At 52.0% G+C, this 17,592-nt stretch overlaps 1 protein-coding gene across 2 annotated transcripts in view; it reads right to left on the bottom strand.

Moving 5' to 3' along the window:
• Positions 1 to 17,592, bottom strand: part of MYLK (myosin light chain kinase) — a 176,846-nt gene that overhangs the window by 51,547 nt on the left and 107,707 nt on the right. For both annotated transcript variants that reach the window (XM_014545250.1, XM_005873108.2), the window contains one exon: positions 10,170 to 10,256. In XM_014545250.1, coding sequence (XP_014400736.1) covers positions 10,170 to 10,256 — 87 coding nt within the window. The remainder of the gene's footprint in view (positions 1 to 10,169; positions 10,257 to 17,592) is intronic.

The raw sequence follows: 17,592 nt of genomic DNA on the forward strand, positions 1-17,592 counted from the left end.
TGGAAGGAACTGGTCACACAGGACCAGCTTGGGTAAAGGCAGCTTCTTTTCTTTGGAGAGAAGCAGAAGATATAAATAAGAGACAGAGGAAACGTTAAATAAAGTAGGGGCTAAAACAAGAGGGAGGTACAAATACTCCTTAGAGAATTCTTGCTTGGATAAATGGGGAAAATTATATTGATAGATTATGGAATTTGGGAGTGAAAGACGTGGTTTGACTTGGTGAGAGTGAAAGTGGTGGATGAAAGAATTTAATCTGTATGTAGGCAAAAGCCCAGGATCAGAATTCAGAGATCAGAGAAAGGTTGGTGGAGATTGGAAGTGAAAGATTTTAGGATCAAAGATGGAATATCATGGAAACTGATATGTGTTAGCTCTTTGGGGAAAAGAATGCAGTGAAGGTGAGCAGGGGCCAGGGTCTGATCCCAGGTGATGCCCACAGTGAGGAGCTTGGATGAAGGAGAGGGGCTGTGGAAGGATTCCGAGAGGCAGAAGGACAGCCACTGTAGCCAAGGGCAGAAGACAAGGAACACTGGGAAGTGGGTTTTAGGTATGACCAGCACCGAGCGATGGGTGGTGTGGGGGAGGGCAGGTGCAGTGGGACAGGGGTGTCGGAAGTCACTCCAGAGGAGATTCTAAGGAAACAGGTGGGGAGTCAACTAATCCATCCAGAATTTCAGAGGTGAAAGTGACAGAGAGAAATGGGGTGACAGAAGAGGAATGTCAAGCTAAGGTTTCTTCCAAGGTGAGAGAGAAGAGTCTGAAGGCTAGGAAAGGGAGAGCTCAAAGATGCTAGCCAGGAAGAACATGAGAAAGCCAAATCCCCCGCGAGTGGATACTGGATGGGACACGAAATACCCATGACTGGCTGAGCCAGGAAGCCCCCGCCCCTCTTTATCCCAGGCTGTTGGGAAGGCAGAGGGCATAACTGGAAGGGAGAGGCTGTCAAGGGAAGAAGAAAGGCTTGGACCACAGCCAGGCTCTGACCTCCTGTGGAGAAGGAAAGCCATCCGATCAGAGGAACTTTGTGGAGGCCTGCTGTGGGCTTAGTTGTGTCCCCCCAATTTGTATGTTGAAGCCTTAACACCCATACCTCAGAATGGGACTATCAGATAGGGCCTTTAAAGAGGTAATTAGGTTAAATTGAGGTTGGTATGGTGGGTCCTAAGAAATTGGGACACAGAGGAAAAGCCACGTGAGGTCACAGCGAGAAGGCAGCCATCTACAAGCCATGAAGAGAAGCCTTGGGAGAAGCCAAACCTGCTGACACTTTGATCTTGGACTTCTAGTCTGTGGTGCTTTATTAGGACGAATGAATGCAGCTGTGGTTGGGGCTCTTGGGGCCGGAAGGAGGCTGACAGCCCCTGGAGTGGTGGGCCAGGAGCTGATAAGGAAGGGGCAGCAGCACAATATGAAATCAGATGATGCCAAAGTCCCACCCTATATTCTTCCTGGCCACCCTGGGTAAACCTATGAGCCAGAAGTAGAGTCTGAGCTAATATCCGTCTGTCTGTGTTACAGACAAGTGAAACTGAAGGCCAAAGTTTTCTATTTGTTCTTTAAATTTGGAGCTTCTGCTGTTTGAATTGGTTAGCATTTGAAACTGCTTTGGTTCCTATTAGTAAAAACAACTTTAAATGTCAGCAATGTTCTGTATCCTATTCTATACATATTTTATATGACCATCTGCTGCAGTCCATTGTTTCTGGGCTTAGAAGAACCTGATTTATGGTTTGGAGAGCCGAGTCACCTGATTCCAAACTGGTTTTCCATAGAGAGCTGGATTCAGTTAGCTGTTTTAACCCGTGGGCACATCATCCTTTTTCTCATTTGGTTCTTACCCCAATCAAACACAGGCAGGGCACCTCACACTATTTCCATTTCACAAAAATGGAGATGGATTTGCACAAAAGCCAGATGACTTGCTGGGTTCGTAAGAGCACATGTAGCTGAGTAGAAATACACCCCAAACCCAAACCAGGATCTTCTCCCACACCACTGCATGTCCCCTTCTCCCAAGGCCCCCTCCCTGCCCATATCCAGTCACTAATATATGCCAAGTCCATCAACTAAAAAGTTCCTCGGACTGCCACCTTCAACGTCCCCCCGTCACCATTCTAGTCCTAACTATACCACCGCTAGGCCCCGTCCTAACATATCCATCATTCAGTGTCCAAAGTTGTTTTTCTTGAATACAGATCTGTCTCAACCTCTCCTGTGACTGCCCACTGTCACTCAGGATCAAGTCCGACTCATCTTCCAAGGCCCTTGGGGATCTGCTCCTGGCTTTCATCTCCAGCCTGCTTTCTTACTGCTCCCTCTTGGGGAACACCCTCACCCTTGCCTTCAATGCTCAAATCAGTGGTTCTCAGAATTTAGCGTGCCTCATAATCACCTGGGAAACGGCTAAAAGCACAGATTCCTGCCCTTGCTGGTTGGTCCCTGCACCACCATCAGGGGCTCGGGGGTGGGCACTGTTCTCTACACTGAATGCCTTTCAGTTTCTGCAATATCAGGCTTTTGCTGTCAGCTCTTTGCTGACTGTTGCACCTTCCTCAGGCAGGTCTCAGCTTATGGCTCACTACTACCAGGCTGGTCCCATGCCCCTCTGAGGAGGTTCTATCTCCACACCTATCACAAGGCAATGCAATTGCAGAAACTTGTCTCAACATGCGTATACGACAGCAAATTACCTGGAGACAGGAAGAGGACCCATCGTGCTCACCTTCTGTATCACCAGTGCCTAGCACGGTACCTGCCACATGCTTGAGAAATAGCTATGAAAGGCATGAGTGAACCCTTGAGGGTCTCTGTTAACCTGGGAATTCCAACAAACATGCCTGGGCTCTGATGCTGAGACATGGGTCCTGGGGCTTGAATCCTGGTGCAACTTCCCATGAAAAGGAGAAGCCTCCTGTCTGACCAGCTAGATGAAACCTGCCAGGTGCTGAGCCTTCACACTAGACGGGAGAGGGAGGCTGGAAGAAGTGAGGCAGCCCCATGAAAACATCATGGATCAAAGCTTTGAATTTGGTTGACACCAGGGAAACCGGGGGCAGGGGTGGGGAGGCCAGCCTCTAGGTGTCTGCATAATCCACCTTTTGCTTCTGCCCCAGCCTGCCCAAGTCCTAACCTGGTCCTGGCCTCATGAACCTTCTGCCCTGGCAGGGAGGAGATCAGCATGCCACAGAAATTTCTAGACTGCTCCATCCGAAGGCATCTGAGTACATCTCTCCAGTGACTCAAGGGTGGAAAGGCCAAAGCAAGCATTGGGGAGATATTTACAGAGCTCGGAGGCGGGTCTCACGGAGTCAAAAGGCTCTGAGATAATGAAAAGCAAAGGAGAATCGGGGATGAAGCTGGAACAGCCTTGGGTACCAGTAGGTCCCTGGTCTCTGCCTCTCTGGGGACATTGCCCTTTTTAGGTAGCTAACTAAAAATAGACATACAAATCTTCACAATTCCCAAAATCAGCATTAACTTTTTGCCAAAGGCTCCTGAAGGGGACTTGGCCTGGGTGAAGGGTGAAGGGAGCACCCACACCACAGGCTGTGTCAGAGCAGGAGGGTAGCAGTGAGGCCTGGGGGTGGAAGGCTGAATCCCACTGCCCTGCACTGGAGCAGGCTCAGGGCTCAGGGCTCAGGGCTCAGGGCTCAGGGCTCAGGGCTCAGGGACAACCCCCAACCCCTCCCCTGCACACATCAGGCTCCTTCCAGCTCCTTCCAGATTTGTGCAGAAATACTGGTGATTTTCCCAGAATTAACATTTCTGGGCAAATTTCCTGGACACATCCCCTCACAGCAAAGGCTGCCACATGAGAAGATTCCACAGGAACACTGCTCCTCTTGTTACTGCAAACACCCACCCCCAAGCCCCAGGACACAAAACGCCAGGATGGTTGTGAAAGAGGCAGCCGGCAGGGCTGAGACACAGTGCCAGGGTGGCCTGACGGGCGTCCTCCAGGCCCTCCTGCCATTTAACTGGCTTGTAGGAGATAGTGGGAGAGCCGGGAGGAGCTGAGGCAGCAGCTCAGGGGTGGAGGGTGAGGGCCCCATCGCTTCTCATAGACCAATACTCTGATTGGGAATGACTGGGAGTTGGTACCAGCTTTCAAAGACATTCATGGAAATACCCAGCTTCTCTCCCAGGCCCCACATCTTTCACTGTCAAGCGAGTCTCCAAGTCTCAGCCTCTCCAGTATCTCCTTTTAGCCCTTTGGATCCTATCAGGATTTGACATTCCCCATGACCTGGAGAGAATATTTAAAAGAAGGGTTTGATTCCTGGGAAACCTTTTAGGAAAACTGGACACTGCTTCTGATATCCAAAGACATTTTTAAGTTGACATGATGTTTGGTTTCCAAGACAGACACATATGGGAGGTCAAAGCAAAGAAATCTACAAGCATCATAATCTGGGGGGTTCAACATGGGGACTGAAGCCTAAGTGACCGGTGCCAGAGGGCAGCTCAGCCAAGGCCAGGCCTGGAGCACAAAGGGGCGTTCAACCTGTCTCTCCCCAAATCCCAGAGACACGGTGGAGGCAGGGACCCTTAAAGCATGGAAACTCATGAACCGATTTGAAAAAAAAACCAAATACTCATTCTATCCCTGCCTCAGGCCAGGCACTGCCCTCATGTTGAAAACCTGCCCTATAGAAGCTCATCGATCTATTTTCTCAAAGACCAGCAACTCTACAGACCGAGAGGCCTCATCCCGAGTCTGTTCCTGCACTGGCATGGCCTCAGCTGTATTTCCTAAAACCATTTCCTTAAGCCCCACTGATGTCTTCTTCACACAAAACTCCAGTCAGACTCCTTCCAGCTCAAACACCCTAGACCTGGGCCTTATGCTTACGGCCTCCTTCCTGCCAGGACATGTCTGCTGCTGTGTAACACAACCCATGCTGGCTTCAGCCTCCACACATTATGGCACCAAGGGGAGTCGGCTGACCCCACCTGAACTGTGTCACTTAGAAATACACTCCACTGAAGGGCCTGCTGTTGGAGCTGGAAAGCCTGGGAGCAGTCGGAGACAGTCCCCACTTGACATGTGAGGAGGCCAAGGTCCAGAGGGGCAAAGGGCTTTTTCACCAAGGCCTCAGGTTCAATTAGTGATAAAACCAAGACTTTTGTCCCCTGCCCTCTATCCCGGTGGCTATCTGGCCACACCCTGTGCCTGAGCAGGCTGCCGCCTACGCCGGCTCAGCTCAAGGGAGGCGAGCTCTGGGCCGGAGGAGTCAGAGTCTATGAAGCTCCCTGACCACTGCCGTTAAATGCCCATTAGGAGGGAAAAATCAGTCGTAAAATACATTGGGACAATAGACAAAAATTGAATGTAGATGTGGATTAGATAGCAGTATAGGGTCAATGTTAAATTTCCTGATTTTAATAACTGCATGTGGTTATGTTCCTAGGAGGTATACAATGAGATGTTTAGAGGTTAAGGGCATGATGTTTCTAATTCATTCATTAATGGTATGTGTATCTATATGATGAGTGGCAAAAATGTATGCATATCATCTATATAAGATATATTGTAAATATATAGCTGTATGAATATATGAATGACAAATTCAGTGGTTCTCAACCTTCTGGCCCTTTAAATACAGTTCCTCATGTTGTGACCCAACCATAAAATTATTTTCGTTGCTACTTCATAACTGTAATGTTGCTACTGTTATGAACCGTAATGTAAATATCTGACATGCAGGATGGTCTTAGGCAACCCCTGTGAAAAGGTCGTTCGACCGTCAAAGGGATTGCGACCCACAGGTTGAGAACCGCTGATATATATATGAATATATACATGCCAAATGATAAAACAATACAACAAAATGTAAATAATTGGTGAATCTAAGTAAAGCGTATATAAATGTTTCTTGTACTATTCTTGCAACTTTTCTGAAAATTTGAAATTATATCAAATAAAGTTATTTAAAAATTCCCATTGAGAGGCATGCAGCAAACACCCTGACAGGTCTCAAGATCCAGGGAAGCACGCCATTCCCGCCCACCACCCCCTCTCCCCCCGCCAGCTCCAATGACAGTCAGACCTCTGCACCCCAAGCGCAGACAGAAGTGCTGCCCAGCCTGTGTGGACAACACAAAGTGTGGCTCTGAGGCTATGCCAAGGCGCAGGTGACTGCTGTGGCAGGAGAGTAGAGCAGGGTTGGCCTGACAGTTTCACATCTCACTTGCTGTGAGACCCTGGGCAGGAAAAGTTAGTTGTCTAAGGCTCAGCTTGGCTCATCTGTAAAATGGAAACAGCTCAGTAGGGTGAGACTTGCCTGAAGCGGCACAGATTGAGCACCCAAGAAGATGCCTGTGGCACGGGCGCTCAATAAATGCTTATTTTCTATGACGAACAAATGATCCTCCAAGTCAGGAGTCCGCACAATATTCATTATGGCATCGGTGCAGTCTCTCCCTCCAATAATGTTATCATTCCTCTTCAAACAAACCACATTCTTCTCCTCCCTCAGAGCCTGGCCCAGAGTCTCCCCTACCCTGAAATCTTCCCACGGGACCCCTCCTCACTCCTGTACCTGCGACTGGGTGTCTGGCAGGTTAACTTGTACTTGTCAGTTTCCTCTTGCCCGCCCCTGGGTGGGGCCCGGCCAGCTCAGCAACGGTGGGGCTCCCCCAGGCTCTCAGGCCCCCGCGTGGATGAGTGCTGTCCACTCACACCTGACAGCTCACTTACAGGACTGAACGCGGGGCTGTGGAGGGGAGGGCTGCAGAAGGGATCTGGCCACAATCTGTTTGACAAGAAAACCACTCAGCCTTCCCTCGGTCACTTGCAGGAAAGATGGATTTCCTGGTTACATTAGGTACTTCCCAGCCTTTGACAAAAATGAACACAACACAGCCAGGCCACTCAGGGACTCGAGCCTCTGGGCTTTCTCATGGAATCAGATATCTGGGCCTGGGAATGGCAATGCTGAGAGAAAAAAAAGCAAGTTGCAGAGGCACCCAGATCGTGTGATATAGTTGCATATATAAATGCAAATGCACAGAATACAGTAATTGCGATATATTTGAGGTGAGTGGAATTGGGGGTGGATGAAAGAGGCCTTTCACATAGTACTCGGTATGTTTGGATACTGTTTAAAAGGTCTAAACAAGAATGCATGTATACTTAACTTAGGCAATTAATAAACAATGCAAAGTGTCCCCCGCCCCCCCACCCCGCCCCGAGAGAAAAGAACTAAAAGACACCCTCTTCATTTCCTATCTCTGGGCAGCTGCCTCCTCAGGCGCCTCCAGGAGCAACAGGCTGGGGTGATGGAGGTTGGGGGAGGGGACGGGCCAGCAGAGGAATTCCAAGTGGTCAGTGGTGTACATGAAGCCACATGTCTGCAATTCTAACAGGTAGGCTCTGGACGCAGAGGAAATTCCCCTTAGCAGACGAGCAGTGTCTGCGGAGCGGATCCCTGGTGGATGTGTGCATGTTCTAGAGATGCAGCCCTTCCTGCCAGCCCCGCCCTCCCCTAGCAGCACTGGGGACTGAGCCCCTTTCCTGCTCCCGCTGCAGGGCAGGAGCCCAGGCTTCCAGCCTCCACACTGCAGAGCTGAGCATCGTGCTCCCTCCCTACAGCGTGGAGACTGGGCGGGTGACTGATACTCTGAGGACCTGGGCATGAGGGGCCCAGAGGTGTCCAACTTAACCAGTGATTCTCAACCTTCTGGCCCTTTAAATACAGTTCCTCATGCTGTGACCCAACCATAAAATTATTTTTGTTGCTACTTCATAACTGTAATGTTGCTACTGTTATGAATCATGATGTAAACATCTGATATGCAGGATGGTCTTAGGTGACCCCTGTGAAAGGGTCGTTCGACCGCCAAAGGGGTCGCGACCCACAGGTTGAGAACCGCTGAACTTAAGGGAGGCTGCAGAGGAGAGCCCTTCGGCTTCTCAAGGCCAACAGTGCAGGCCCGGCTTTCCTGGGACAGCTGGCTTCCAGCCTGAGCTGCCCACCTGGAGCGGCTTAAACAAATGCTGAGGGCTGGGCCGCACCCAGAGCTTCTGATTTAATTAGTCTGGGGTGCAGCCGGGCAGTGGTGTGTTTGAAGGCTCCCCAGGTGACCCGCACATGCAGCCAGGGTGAGAGCCCCTGCCCTAGAGCTGGACGATGACAACTTGACGGGAGTTCTCCACAGCCCGCCCTTCCAGGGCGAGGAGCCAGGCCGGTCTGCTCTCTGTCTCCAGCTTGTTTTTCTCTTTCCAGCTCTCCCGTGACCCCACCTCACCTCCCTCAGGACCTTGCTGGAATGGATGGACCAGAGCTGAGGACAGGAGGCTGCTGACCTCCCAGCTCAAACTCCTGCACTCCTGCTGTGCCCCAGGCTGGCGAGTGACCTGCCAGACCCCTGGCTCACAGGTACTTGGTGCGCTTCTAAGATCCAGCCTCTCTTCTGCTCACATTTCCCATAACTAACAGAGCACAGGCATAAGAAATCGTTTTGCAAGATAACACCATTAACCCATTTTTACTAGGTCTTTCTTAGAATTGTTTATGCACTTCCAACAACTTATTAAAGGGCCACGCTTGGTAATCTGAGGCTCCCCACTGTGGTTAAATACTCATAAGAAATTATAATTCCAACTGGCAGACCCACCACACTGAAGGCTGGGCAGGCCCCCCAGCACCACCCCCTGCCCCTCGCCCGCCCATGGCCTGGCTGGAGTATGTGTAAGGGACGCAAGCTCATCATCAGGAGGGGACATGCGCTGCTTTGAAAAGAAAAGAGTAAAACTAAGTCACAGAACACTGTGTTGTAATGGAAATAGAGAAACAGCCTTGAATTAATAAAGCTCAATCACTTTCCTCTATTAGTACTGGTATGTAAGAGCTTATCTTGTTTGTTTTTTTAAATGTAGAAAGTGTGTGTTAGGGATGTTCAAGCAATTCCACACCCTCTGTTTAAACTGGAGGATGCGAAGCATAGTTCTAACAAAATTACACCAATAATTCATCAGTAGGGGAAGCCAGGGCTGCTGCATTGTGACTTTGTGAACTGGGCACTTCACTGGCCCCTTCCTCCACTAAGGAAAAAATAAAATAAAAGATATCAATATACCAACATATGAATTACATTTCCAACTGTACTGGTAAAAAGATGAACACATTAATATTCTGAATGAAAACATTTTTTTTGACCTAAAGTGTATTTTTTCTTCTCATTTTCTAAGAGGTTAGGATAGTGTTGGGCCTGTGAAAGCACCGTGGACCCTGTGCTTTCTGCCTCTAGGTAAGTGGGCCATGGGAGGCCAAGACCCACAGAGAGGGGAGAGCCCTATGCGGTCCAGGGGACCCTCCTCCCCTCGGCCACAGGTAGCACAGCTACAGCCTGATTCTCAGAGACTCTGAGGGGCCTTCTGTGAGCAGGCGCAGCAGTGTCATCCCAGAAGGGCCACCTGAGCAGGCCTGACTGTGGCCCTCGGGGAACGCCCAGTGGAGGAGGGAGGAGACCAGACACATCACCGTGGCCCTAGGAAGAAGACGGTCAGTGCAGAAAGGAGGTGCTGAGGGCTGTGGGAGCTCACAGGAGGGGAGAGTGACTTTCAGTTGGAGCAAGGATGGACTTGGTCAGGGATGAGGTGGCTTTTCCGTGGGAGCCTGTCCATTGAGAGAGGTGCAGAATGAAGGTGTAAAGGAAAAAATGCAGAGATGTCCAGGGCACCCTGAGGAGCTCAGTTTGGCTTGAGTATAAAATAGGCGTCAAGGAGCTGAGGGCAGCGCTTGGAAAGCAGGCTGGGGCCAACGCCAGAACTTGCGTGTGCATGGGTGGCAGGTGTGCCAGGCAGCAGGGTGCACAGGTTCACCTGTAGGAGACTCAGAGGCTTGGGGGCTGCTGGGCACTCCAACCAGGAGTGGTAAGGCCAGAGCCACCGTTTCGAAAGGTCTACCCGCCAGCAGGAAAGACCCACCTGGGAGAGGTGAGGAGAAGCGCTCCCAGAAGTCTCGGGAGAAGGAGGGAGGACCTGAGTGAGGTGGAGGGTGGACGGGCACCTCCACGCAGGCTGTGGGAGGTCGGGAGAGATGGGAGGCCTGGGAAGAGGCCCCGGGCTCCGTCTCCAGGAGCCCCAGGGCCGTCGGGGGCAGGCAGGGCCTGGACTGGCCCTCAGGCCTGGGGACCCCGGGAAGAGCTGAACAGGTACTCACTCTCTGTTCCCAGCACAGGAGGAAGAGAGCTCCTGGGCCTCCGGGCTTTCATCTCAGGGGCCTTGGCGCTCTCACTGGCGGGGGCATCTGGAACAGACAGGTGACAACAAACGTTAGTCGGCAGCTGCCCAAGGAAATGAACAGAGGAGGCATCTCAATAAAAATCCCCCCCCAACCAAAGGACAGCCCCCTCCCCTTCCCCGTTCAGCTCCCAGGGCCTCGGTGCCTGCCCAGCAGGGCGCCTGCGCCTGGGCCCTCTTCCACAAGAGCACCAAAGAAGGAGTGTCGCTGCCCGCTGCCCGGGGCCTTATAAATCAGGTGGAGAGCGCAGCCGCCTGGCAGGATGGATGGACAGGCTGTCCCGGGAGCTGGTGAACGCTTTCCCCTCCACAGCGAGCACCTGCTGCCAGACACCGCATCAGGCGAGCAGGGGGGATTCGGCGCCCTCGGCTCACCTCTCCCATCCTTTCCCTCCACTGGGTCTTGACTGTCAGGGTAAACATTCTGGCTTCCAGAATCCTGCTCTATGTGGAGAGGATTCCTGTACAGAGGAAGGAGGGAACGGGTCCTGCCCTGGGGCTCACAGTCTGCAGAGGCCTTACAGCCTCTGATTTCTTGGCTTCCTTCCACAGATGGACACTGACAGTCAAACCTCCAAACCAGACCCAGACCTCCGAGCAGGCGGCCGGCATGCCTCACCCGCTCTGGCCTGAGCCTTGAGCCACGGAGGACCCAGTGGGCGGTGGCAGCGGCCTTCCGGGCGGAGCGGAAATGCTGCATGGTGGGTGCACAAATCCTCAGGCCTCTCCGCATGCTCCCTCTCCCAGGGGTGCACAGTGTGGGTGATGCCAGGGAAACCCTGGTCAGGGCAGCAGGACATCGTGCTGGGCTGGGCTGGGCATAAAAGCCCTCACTGGGCCCTGAGGAGGCTGGACTTTAGGAAGTCGAGGGGAAACCAACCAGGGACTCAGATAAGCAGCAGCTGGCCCAACGGCTATCACTATGCTGCAGCGTTTTCCCCACTAGGAATGCTCTTCAGGGCCCGTGCTGCGAGGGAGCCTCCCCTCAGAGCCCCTTCCTATCCATCCTTTTCCTGCTCCTGAAGAGAGGAAACGTGGAGGGAGAAAGGAGCAGGGGTGGGGGTGGGGGGAGGGGGGACTTTCCAGCTGAGGCAGCAGCCACATTCCTGTGGCTTGGCTGGGGAGGAAGGCCATCTTGCTGTCCAGGCCTCCCGGTGGGCAGTCCTGGCTGCTAACACACACTCTCTCCTGAGGGCTGTGAGGGTGGGCGTGGGGAGCACAGAGCTAGGGGATTCTTGGTGCTCCCATCTGCACGCCCTACTCCTGCTAGATGGCACTTAGGTCTTTCCTGCTCCAGAATGTGGATCTGCCCATATAAACCTTCCACACCCACCAGGCTTCCTTCCCAAGCTCATGCCTGTCCCTGCCCTACTAGCTGTGGAGGCCTGGGACAGGCATTGTCCGGGCTCCGGAGGCAACGAGGCACACAGGTCCCAGGGAGTCGGCCCAGAGTTGCGCACGTGAAACTGCAGGAAAGATGAGGTGGAGCGTCAAGCAGCCCATGGCAGGGGGTGGGGCTGAGGGAATGGAGCTGGAGCAAGTCCTTCACAGCAGCACATGATACCCAGCCCCTCCCCTGCCTCCACTCCTCACTGCCTGGTCCTTCTACCACCTTCTGTAAGAGCAGAAACACCCCCCACGGTGAGTCGGGGTCCCCTCCATCTATAGCGGCCACTGCGCCTGTCCTGTCTCCTCATTGGGTGGCCCACACCCCAGGGTCCATGTGGACATGGATGGAGGAGCACAGGGCACCAGGAAGAGGATGACTTCATTTTCTCACACTGGTTTTTCCCCAGACATAGTGGTCATTCTTCAGCACAATCCTCAGTACACATCTGTCAACCTCTGTGGTTCTCAAGCTTGGCTGCACGTTAGAAGTACTTGTACCGAAGCATCGCACTCCCCAGGCCCCGGTTTACTGGGCTCAAAGAAGAAGGCATACGGAGTGCTCTGGAGAGCAGAAAGACGGTCGTTTCATATTAATCACCCCTCCTGTTCGTCACATCTCCTTGCTGCCTTCCAAATCTGCTTTAGAACGCTCCACCTCCAGGAAGCCCTCCCTGACCAGCCCCCATCGCCTGTTTCCAGCCTCTGCATCTGTCTTCTGCTCAGGCGCTGGCTTTACACCGTGTGAGTGCACTCCCCTGCCATGGGCTCCGAGCCTTGTTTAAGAAGTTCTCTGCACCTTATCTCTCCATCTGGCCATGAAGAAAGGGCTCATTTTCCCTTTCAAACCAGGCCCACCCCTGACTTGGAGCCCCTCCTCCCTCTGCAGCCTCACCCCCACCCCATGGGGATGTGCATGCCCCACAAGCCACTAGACCTCCGTGAGAACCGCAGCGAGGAGTGGGCTGGACGGACCATGGCTTAATCAAAACCAGCTCTGTGCTCACACAGCGGCCCAGGGGATAAAAATAATAGTAATAAAAGTTTAAGAGCAGCTTGTATTTTCTGTCTATTTTAATCAGTTGCTGATGAAATGGAACTCCATTTCTAGGTCTGGGCCCCACGACCGGAGTCCTTCGCTGGTCTGGTCGTGCCCGAAGAAGTATGGGGGCGGATGATGGCAGGGGGGGTGTGGGGGCCTCCATATAGAGGGGAAAACGTGTCCTTATATGGACAATGCCTCACCCCTTCCCCTCCACTCTAGCTGTGGACTCAGCCCTCCAGACTCGACTCTGTACGCCTCAAGTCAGGTTTTTTTTACTATCACTCCCCGAGACCCCCTTGTCGTGGTTACCAATGAGCTCCAGCTTCCCAAATCCATGGCCAACGCCCAAGCTCATTTTACTCTACTTGGCAGCATCATTTGACGCATTGATCTCCATCACTCCTTTCTTATCAAAATGACACCATTGGCTTCCGGGACACCCCTCTCTCCTGGATTTCTTCCTGTCCCTCTCATTGGGACCATTCCATCCCATCGCCTTCGCAGACTTCTGTCCTGCCCTACTTCTCAATGTTGGGTTCTGCCTCCTTCCTGGCTCCATCCACAGCCACTCCTTAGGGACCTCATTCAATCCCAGGGCATTAAATGGCCTCCTATGTGCAAGGTTCTCCATATCCTGTCTCCCATCTTGGCCTCTGTCCTCAACCTGGATTCATCTAAATGCCATGTGACATGCCCACCTGGATGTCTCATGGGTACCTTAGGCTGCACATGCAGGGAACTCTTGCTTGTTCCCCTAGCCCCTGCATTCTAATCTCAGTAGGTGGTACCACCACTGATCCGCACACGCTCCCCACAAACACTAAGTGTTGCCTTTGACTTCCCTTTCTCTCCATTTCCAGTTCATCATCCAATCCTATCAGCCCTACCAGCAACATAGATGATGAATCTGATCACTTCCCACTTCTCCCACAGAGCCTAACCTGCCACTGTCTCCTGCCTGGACCATTTCAGCCACTCCCAGGGGGTCTTCCTGCTCTCCCTCTTACCCCCTCGGAGTCTGGTCACCACATGGCCACCTGAGTGATCCTTTAGATGTTCAGCGTTGTCCCTCACTTAGAATAAAATCCCGTTTCCTTGTTCAGCCTACATGGCCTGGCAAATCTGGTCGCTTGTCCTCACCCTCATTTCCCGCCACTCTGCCCCTTGTTCAGGCTCAGCCATCTGCCTCCTTATTCTTCTGGGAATGTCTCAGGCATAGTCTCACCTCAGGGCTTTGTTCTCACCATAACCTCTGCCTCTGATCCTGGGGACTCCTTCTCTCCCACTCTTCAGGTCTCTGTTCAAATGTCACTTCCTGAGAGGCCTGGCAATCATCCTCTCCACAGCAGCCTCCCCTGCTCCCATTACCCCACTTTGCTTTTTCCAAACACGTGACATTGCCTGAGAGTTTATGACATATCTGTTCATCCTCATTACTGTCTCCCCCTCACTAGAATGTCAAGTCCCTGAGAGTAGAAACTTCTGTTTTGCTCACTGCTTTCAGCCTCAGCTCCTGGAGCAGTGCCTGGCACAGAGTGGGCACCCACACATTTGTTGGATGAGAGATAGTGTGGGTGCCCACTGGAACGTTATCTCCTACCAACACGTGCACAAGTCTCCCTGGTCATGAAGCCCTTGGCCTCGCCAGCAACTGAGGCCTCGCCCTTAGCCGGGCAGGGTACTGAGGGGTCCTCTGACTCCTGTCTTGGGATTCTGGCCTACAGAAGAGCTTTGTTTCCTCACCTCTCACCTGGGCCAGAATAAGAGGTAATGGGTCACTCAGGCCACATGTGCAAAGCACTTCCCAACAGGGAGGGCTGTTACTGGAGAGTGGACACTGCCATACTATCCACTAGACCAGTCGTCGGCAAACTGCGGCTCGCGAGCCACGTGCGGCTCTTTGGCCCCTTGAGTGTGGCTTTTCCACAAAATACCACGTGCAGGCACGCATGTACAGTGAGATTGAAACTTCATGGCCCATGCGCAGAAGTCAGTATTTTGTGGAAGAGCCACACTCAAGGGGCCAAAGAGCCGCATGTGGCTCGCGAGCCGCAGTTTGCCGACCACTGGTCTAGTGGATAGTATGGCAGTGTCCACTCTCCAGTAACAGCCCTCCCTGTTGGGAAGTGCTTTGCACATGTGGCCTGAGTGACCCATTACCTCTTATTCTGGCCCAGGTGAGAGGTGAGGAAACAAAGCTCTTCTGTAGGCCAGAATCCCAAGACAGGAGTCAGAGGACCCCTCAGTACCCTGCCCGGCTAAGGGCATCGGCCTCAGCTGCTGGCGAGGCCAAGGGCTTCATGACCAGGGAGACTTGTGCACGTGTTGGTAGGAGATAACGTTCCAGTGGGCACCCACACTAGAAGGCCATAACGCCAAGTGCATTATATGCTTGTTCCACGTTAAACTATACCATCACCAATATTCAAGTGTTTTTGACCTACAAAAACACCAACTTTATTTGGAAATGTGCAGGCTTCAGAACCAGGCATACCCAGGTTCAAGTCCTGCCAGGGTAACTCCTTTGTGACTCCCTGTGCTGGGTGGCTCGAAGGGTGTGTGTCGAGATCAGAGACAGCCAGAGACGCTGCACCTCCTGCAGGCTGCCTCTGTGACCGGGGAAGGCTGCTGACTCTCGCTGAGCCCCGGTTTTCTCAGTGAGAATGACACTGCCCTCCTAATGCATAAACTAAAAATGTACACGTCGGGCCTTGAAGGCCAGCCTTTTCTCCTCCTGGGTGAGTTTTCTGGCAAGTCCTCACCCACTGCAGGCTTCCTTGTCCTTCTGTGGTACAAGCTGACACTTGCCTTCGGCTGCACTCGGAAGGAAGGGCAGTGTGACCACAATCAAGAAAGCGCACAAGAGCACCAGCACCCTTTTTCTTTGAGAAAAGACTCAGAGCACGACTGAAACAGCCAGAGCTGCTGCCTCATAAAGACTACCCCCCTTTCCCTTATGAGAGGGAAGCAGTAGTGTGGTTAATACAGAACAGCCAGTGAGCCAAAGTCATTTTATGAGGCCTTAAACTATATCATTACATTGGCCACAGATGTACAGTCTTAATGGTGTTTGGCACCGGCTGCGTGAGTGACAGGGCTGTCGGGAGCGGGGCACTGCCGGGCGGCAGGGGACAGCCTGCCTGACGTCAGCAGTTCTCCACCCTCGTGCAGAGGGACCTCACTGCCCCTTGGAAGGAATGCAGGACGGTCCTCTCCAGAGATCAGGCAGCAGCTGCAGATGAGAGAGACTCCACAGTGACGGGGCCTGACAATTCAGTCACGGTTACCTCACCTGGCAAGTCGTTCTCCAGTGTATTTTAATTCGTGACTCGTTTTGAGAATCTGGTGTAAAACTATGGATCCTCTCTTCCAAAAATGCTCTCATCCACAAACACAAAATTGTGCCCAAAATTTCAAAGGGTGCATGGACCCAGTGGGCTCTCTAAGTTAGGGCTGTTGCCTGGGGCAGAGGGGGAGCTGAGAAGATCAGGAGACAGACCAAGGACAGGAAACCTATGCAGCCCACTGGAGCACAGCGGGGCAGGTAAGCGGACTGCAGTCCTTTACTATTTCCCAGAGGTTGCACTTGATGGAAAAATGAAGCTACATGTGGCCAGAAGCCCACCTGCACGCAGGACACTGACATATCTCCAAGTACAGCAACAGGGAAAGCCCGTGCACGTCAAGGGGGCTGCCCTTTGTCTCTTTGTCAAAACAAAACAAAACAAAACCCAAGCAGTTGAGTCAGTCCTGTGTCTGGGCTGGTCTACCTCAGGTCCCCCTCCTTGCTCTTTTCAAAGACCCAACTCCCAATCTGCAGCCTGAGGCCAAATCCTGCAGCAGCCTCCTTGCAGGAACCAGAAATACATAATAAAGGTCATCAAGATTAATGGAGAGAGCAAGAGAATGAACTAGAAGGAGACCAATGTATGGGCAAAAATGCCCCATAAGTTGCAAAATGGATCCCCCAAAACTTTTTAAAAAGAATCCCCAAATGCATCTTGTAGGGGAAAAGGAAATTTTATTTTGAAAACAAAGTTTGGTTTTAAAAAGAAACCACTTGCTGTTTCTAGAAAAGGTGCTGACGTTTTGCAGATGAGGAGAATGAACTACGGCCCTGCCTCAGCTAACAGTGTAAATAGGACCCAAAGAGGGATTCCCCAGGCAGATAATCTCATTAGCAGGCTGAGCTGCCTTACAGGGTGGCTGGAACCGGCATGGGTCCCATGTGAGCAGTGGAGCTGTGAGGAACAAGCTTCTAGGGCAGCGGTTCTCAACCTGTGGGTCGCGACCCCTTTGGCGGTCGAACGACCCTTTCACAGGGGTCGCCTAAGACCATCCTGCATATCAGATATTTACATTACGATTCATAACAGTAGCAACATTACAGTTATGAAGTAGCAACAAAAATAATTTTATGGTTGGGTCACAACCTGAGGAACTGTATTTAAAGGGCCAGAAGGTTGAGAACCACTGTTCTAGGGTGAAGTTCCCGGGAACACTATTTTTTTTAAAACTACAGCACCTGTCTAGAAAGAAGCAGGATCTACCTGGGTGGGTGACAGCCCAGGTCACACTTAGGAGTAACTAACCACGAACAGCAACCCCGACTCAGAGCCTCAAAACATGTGCTCCAAGGCCTCTTGGAACTGACTACACACCTTAACCCATCCAATCTGTTTCCTTAGACTCAGAGCTTCCGTGGCAAAGACATCCACAGAACACTAGGTAGATGCACACTATTTGGCAACTTCAGCTTTCCTGTTGGCAGTGGACGATTTAATTGTGTTGACAATTTAATTGTGCGTATTTTTTAAAAGATTTTTCTTTTTAAGACTTTTTTCTTCTCTCCCATTCATTATATATCATAGATCTCAGCTTTTGTGACCAGGAAAGCAGATGATAAAATCCA

Source organism: Myotis brandtii, unplaced genomic scaffold (genome assembly GCF_000412655.1).
Source record: "Myotis brandtii unplaced genomic scaffold, ASM41265v1 scaffold4, whole genome shotgun sequence".
Taxonomy (NCBI): domain Eukaryota; kingdom Metazoa; phylum Chordata; class Mammalia; order Chiroptera; family Vespertilionidae; genus Myotis; species Myotis brandtii.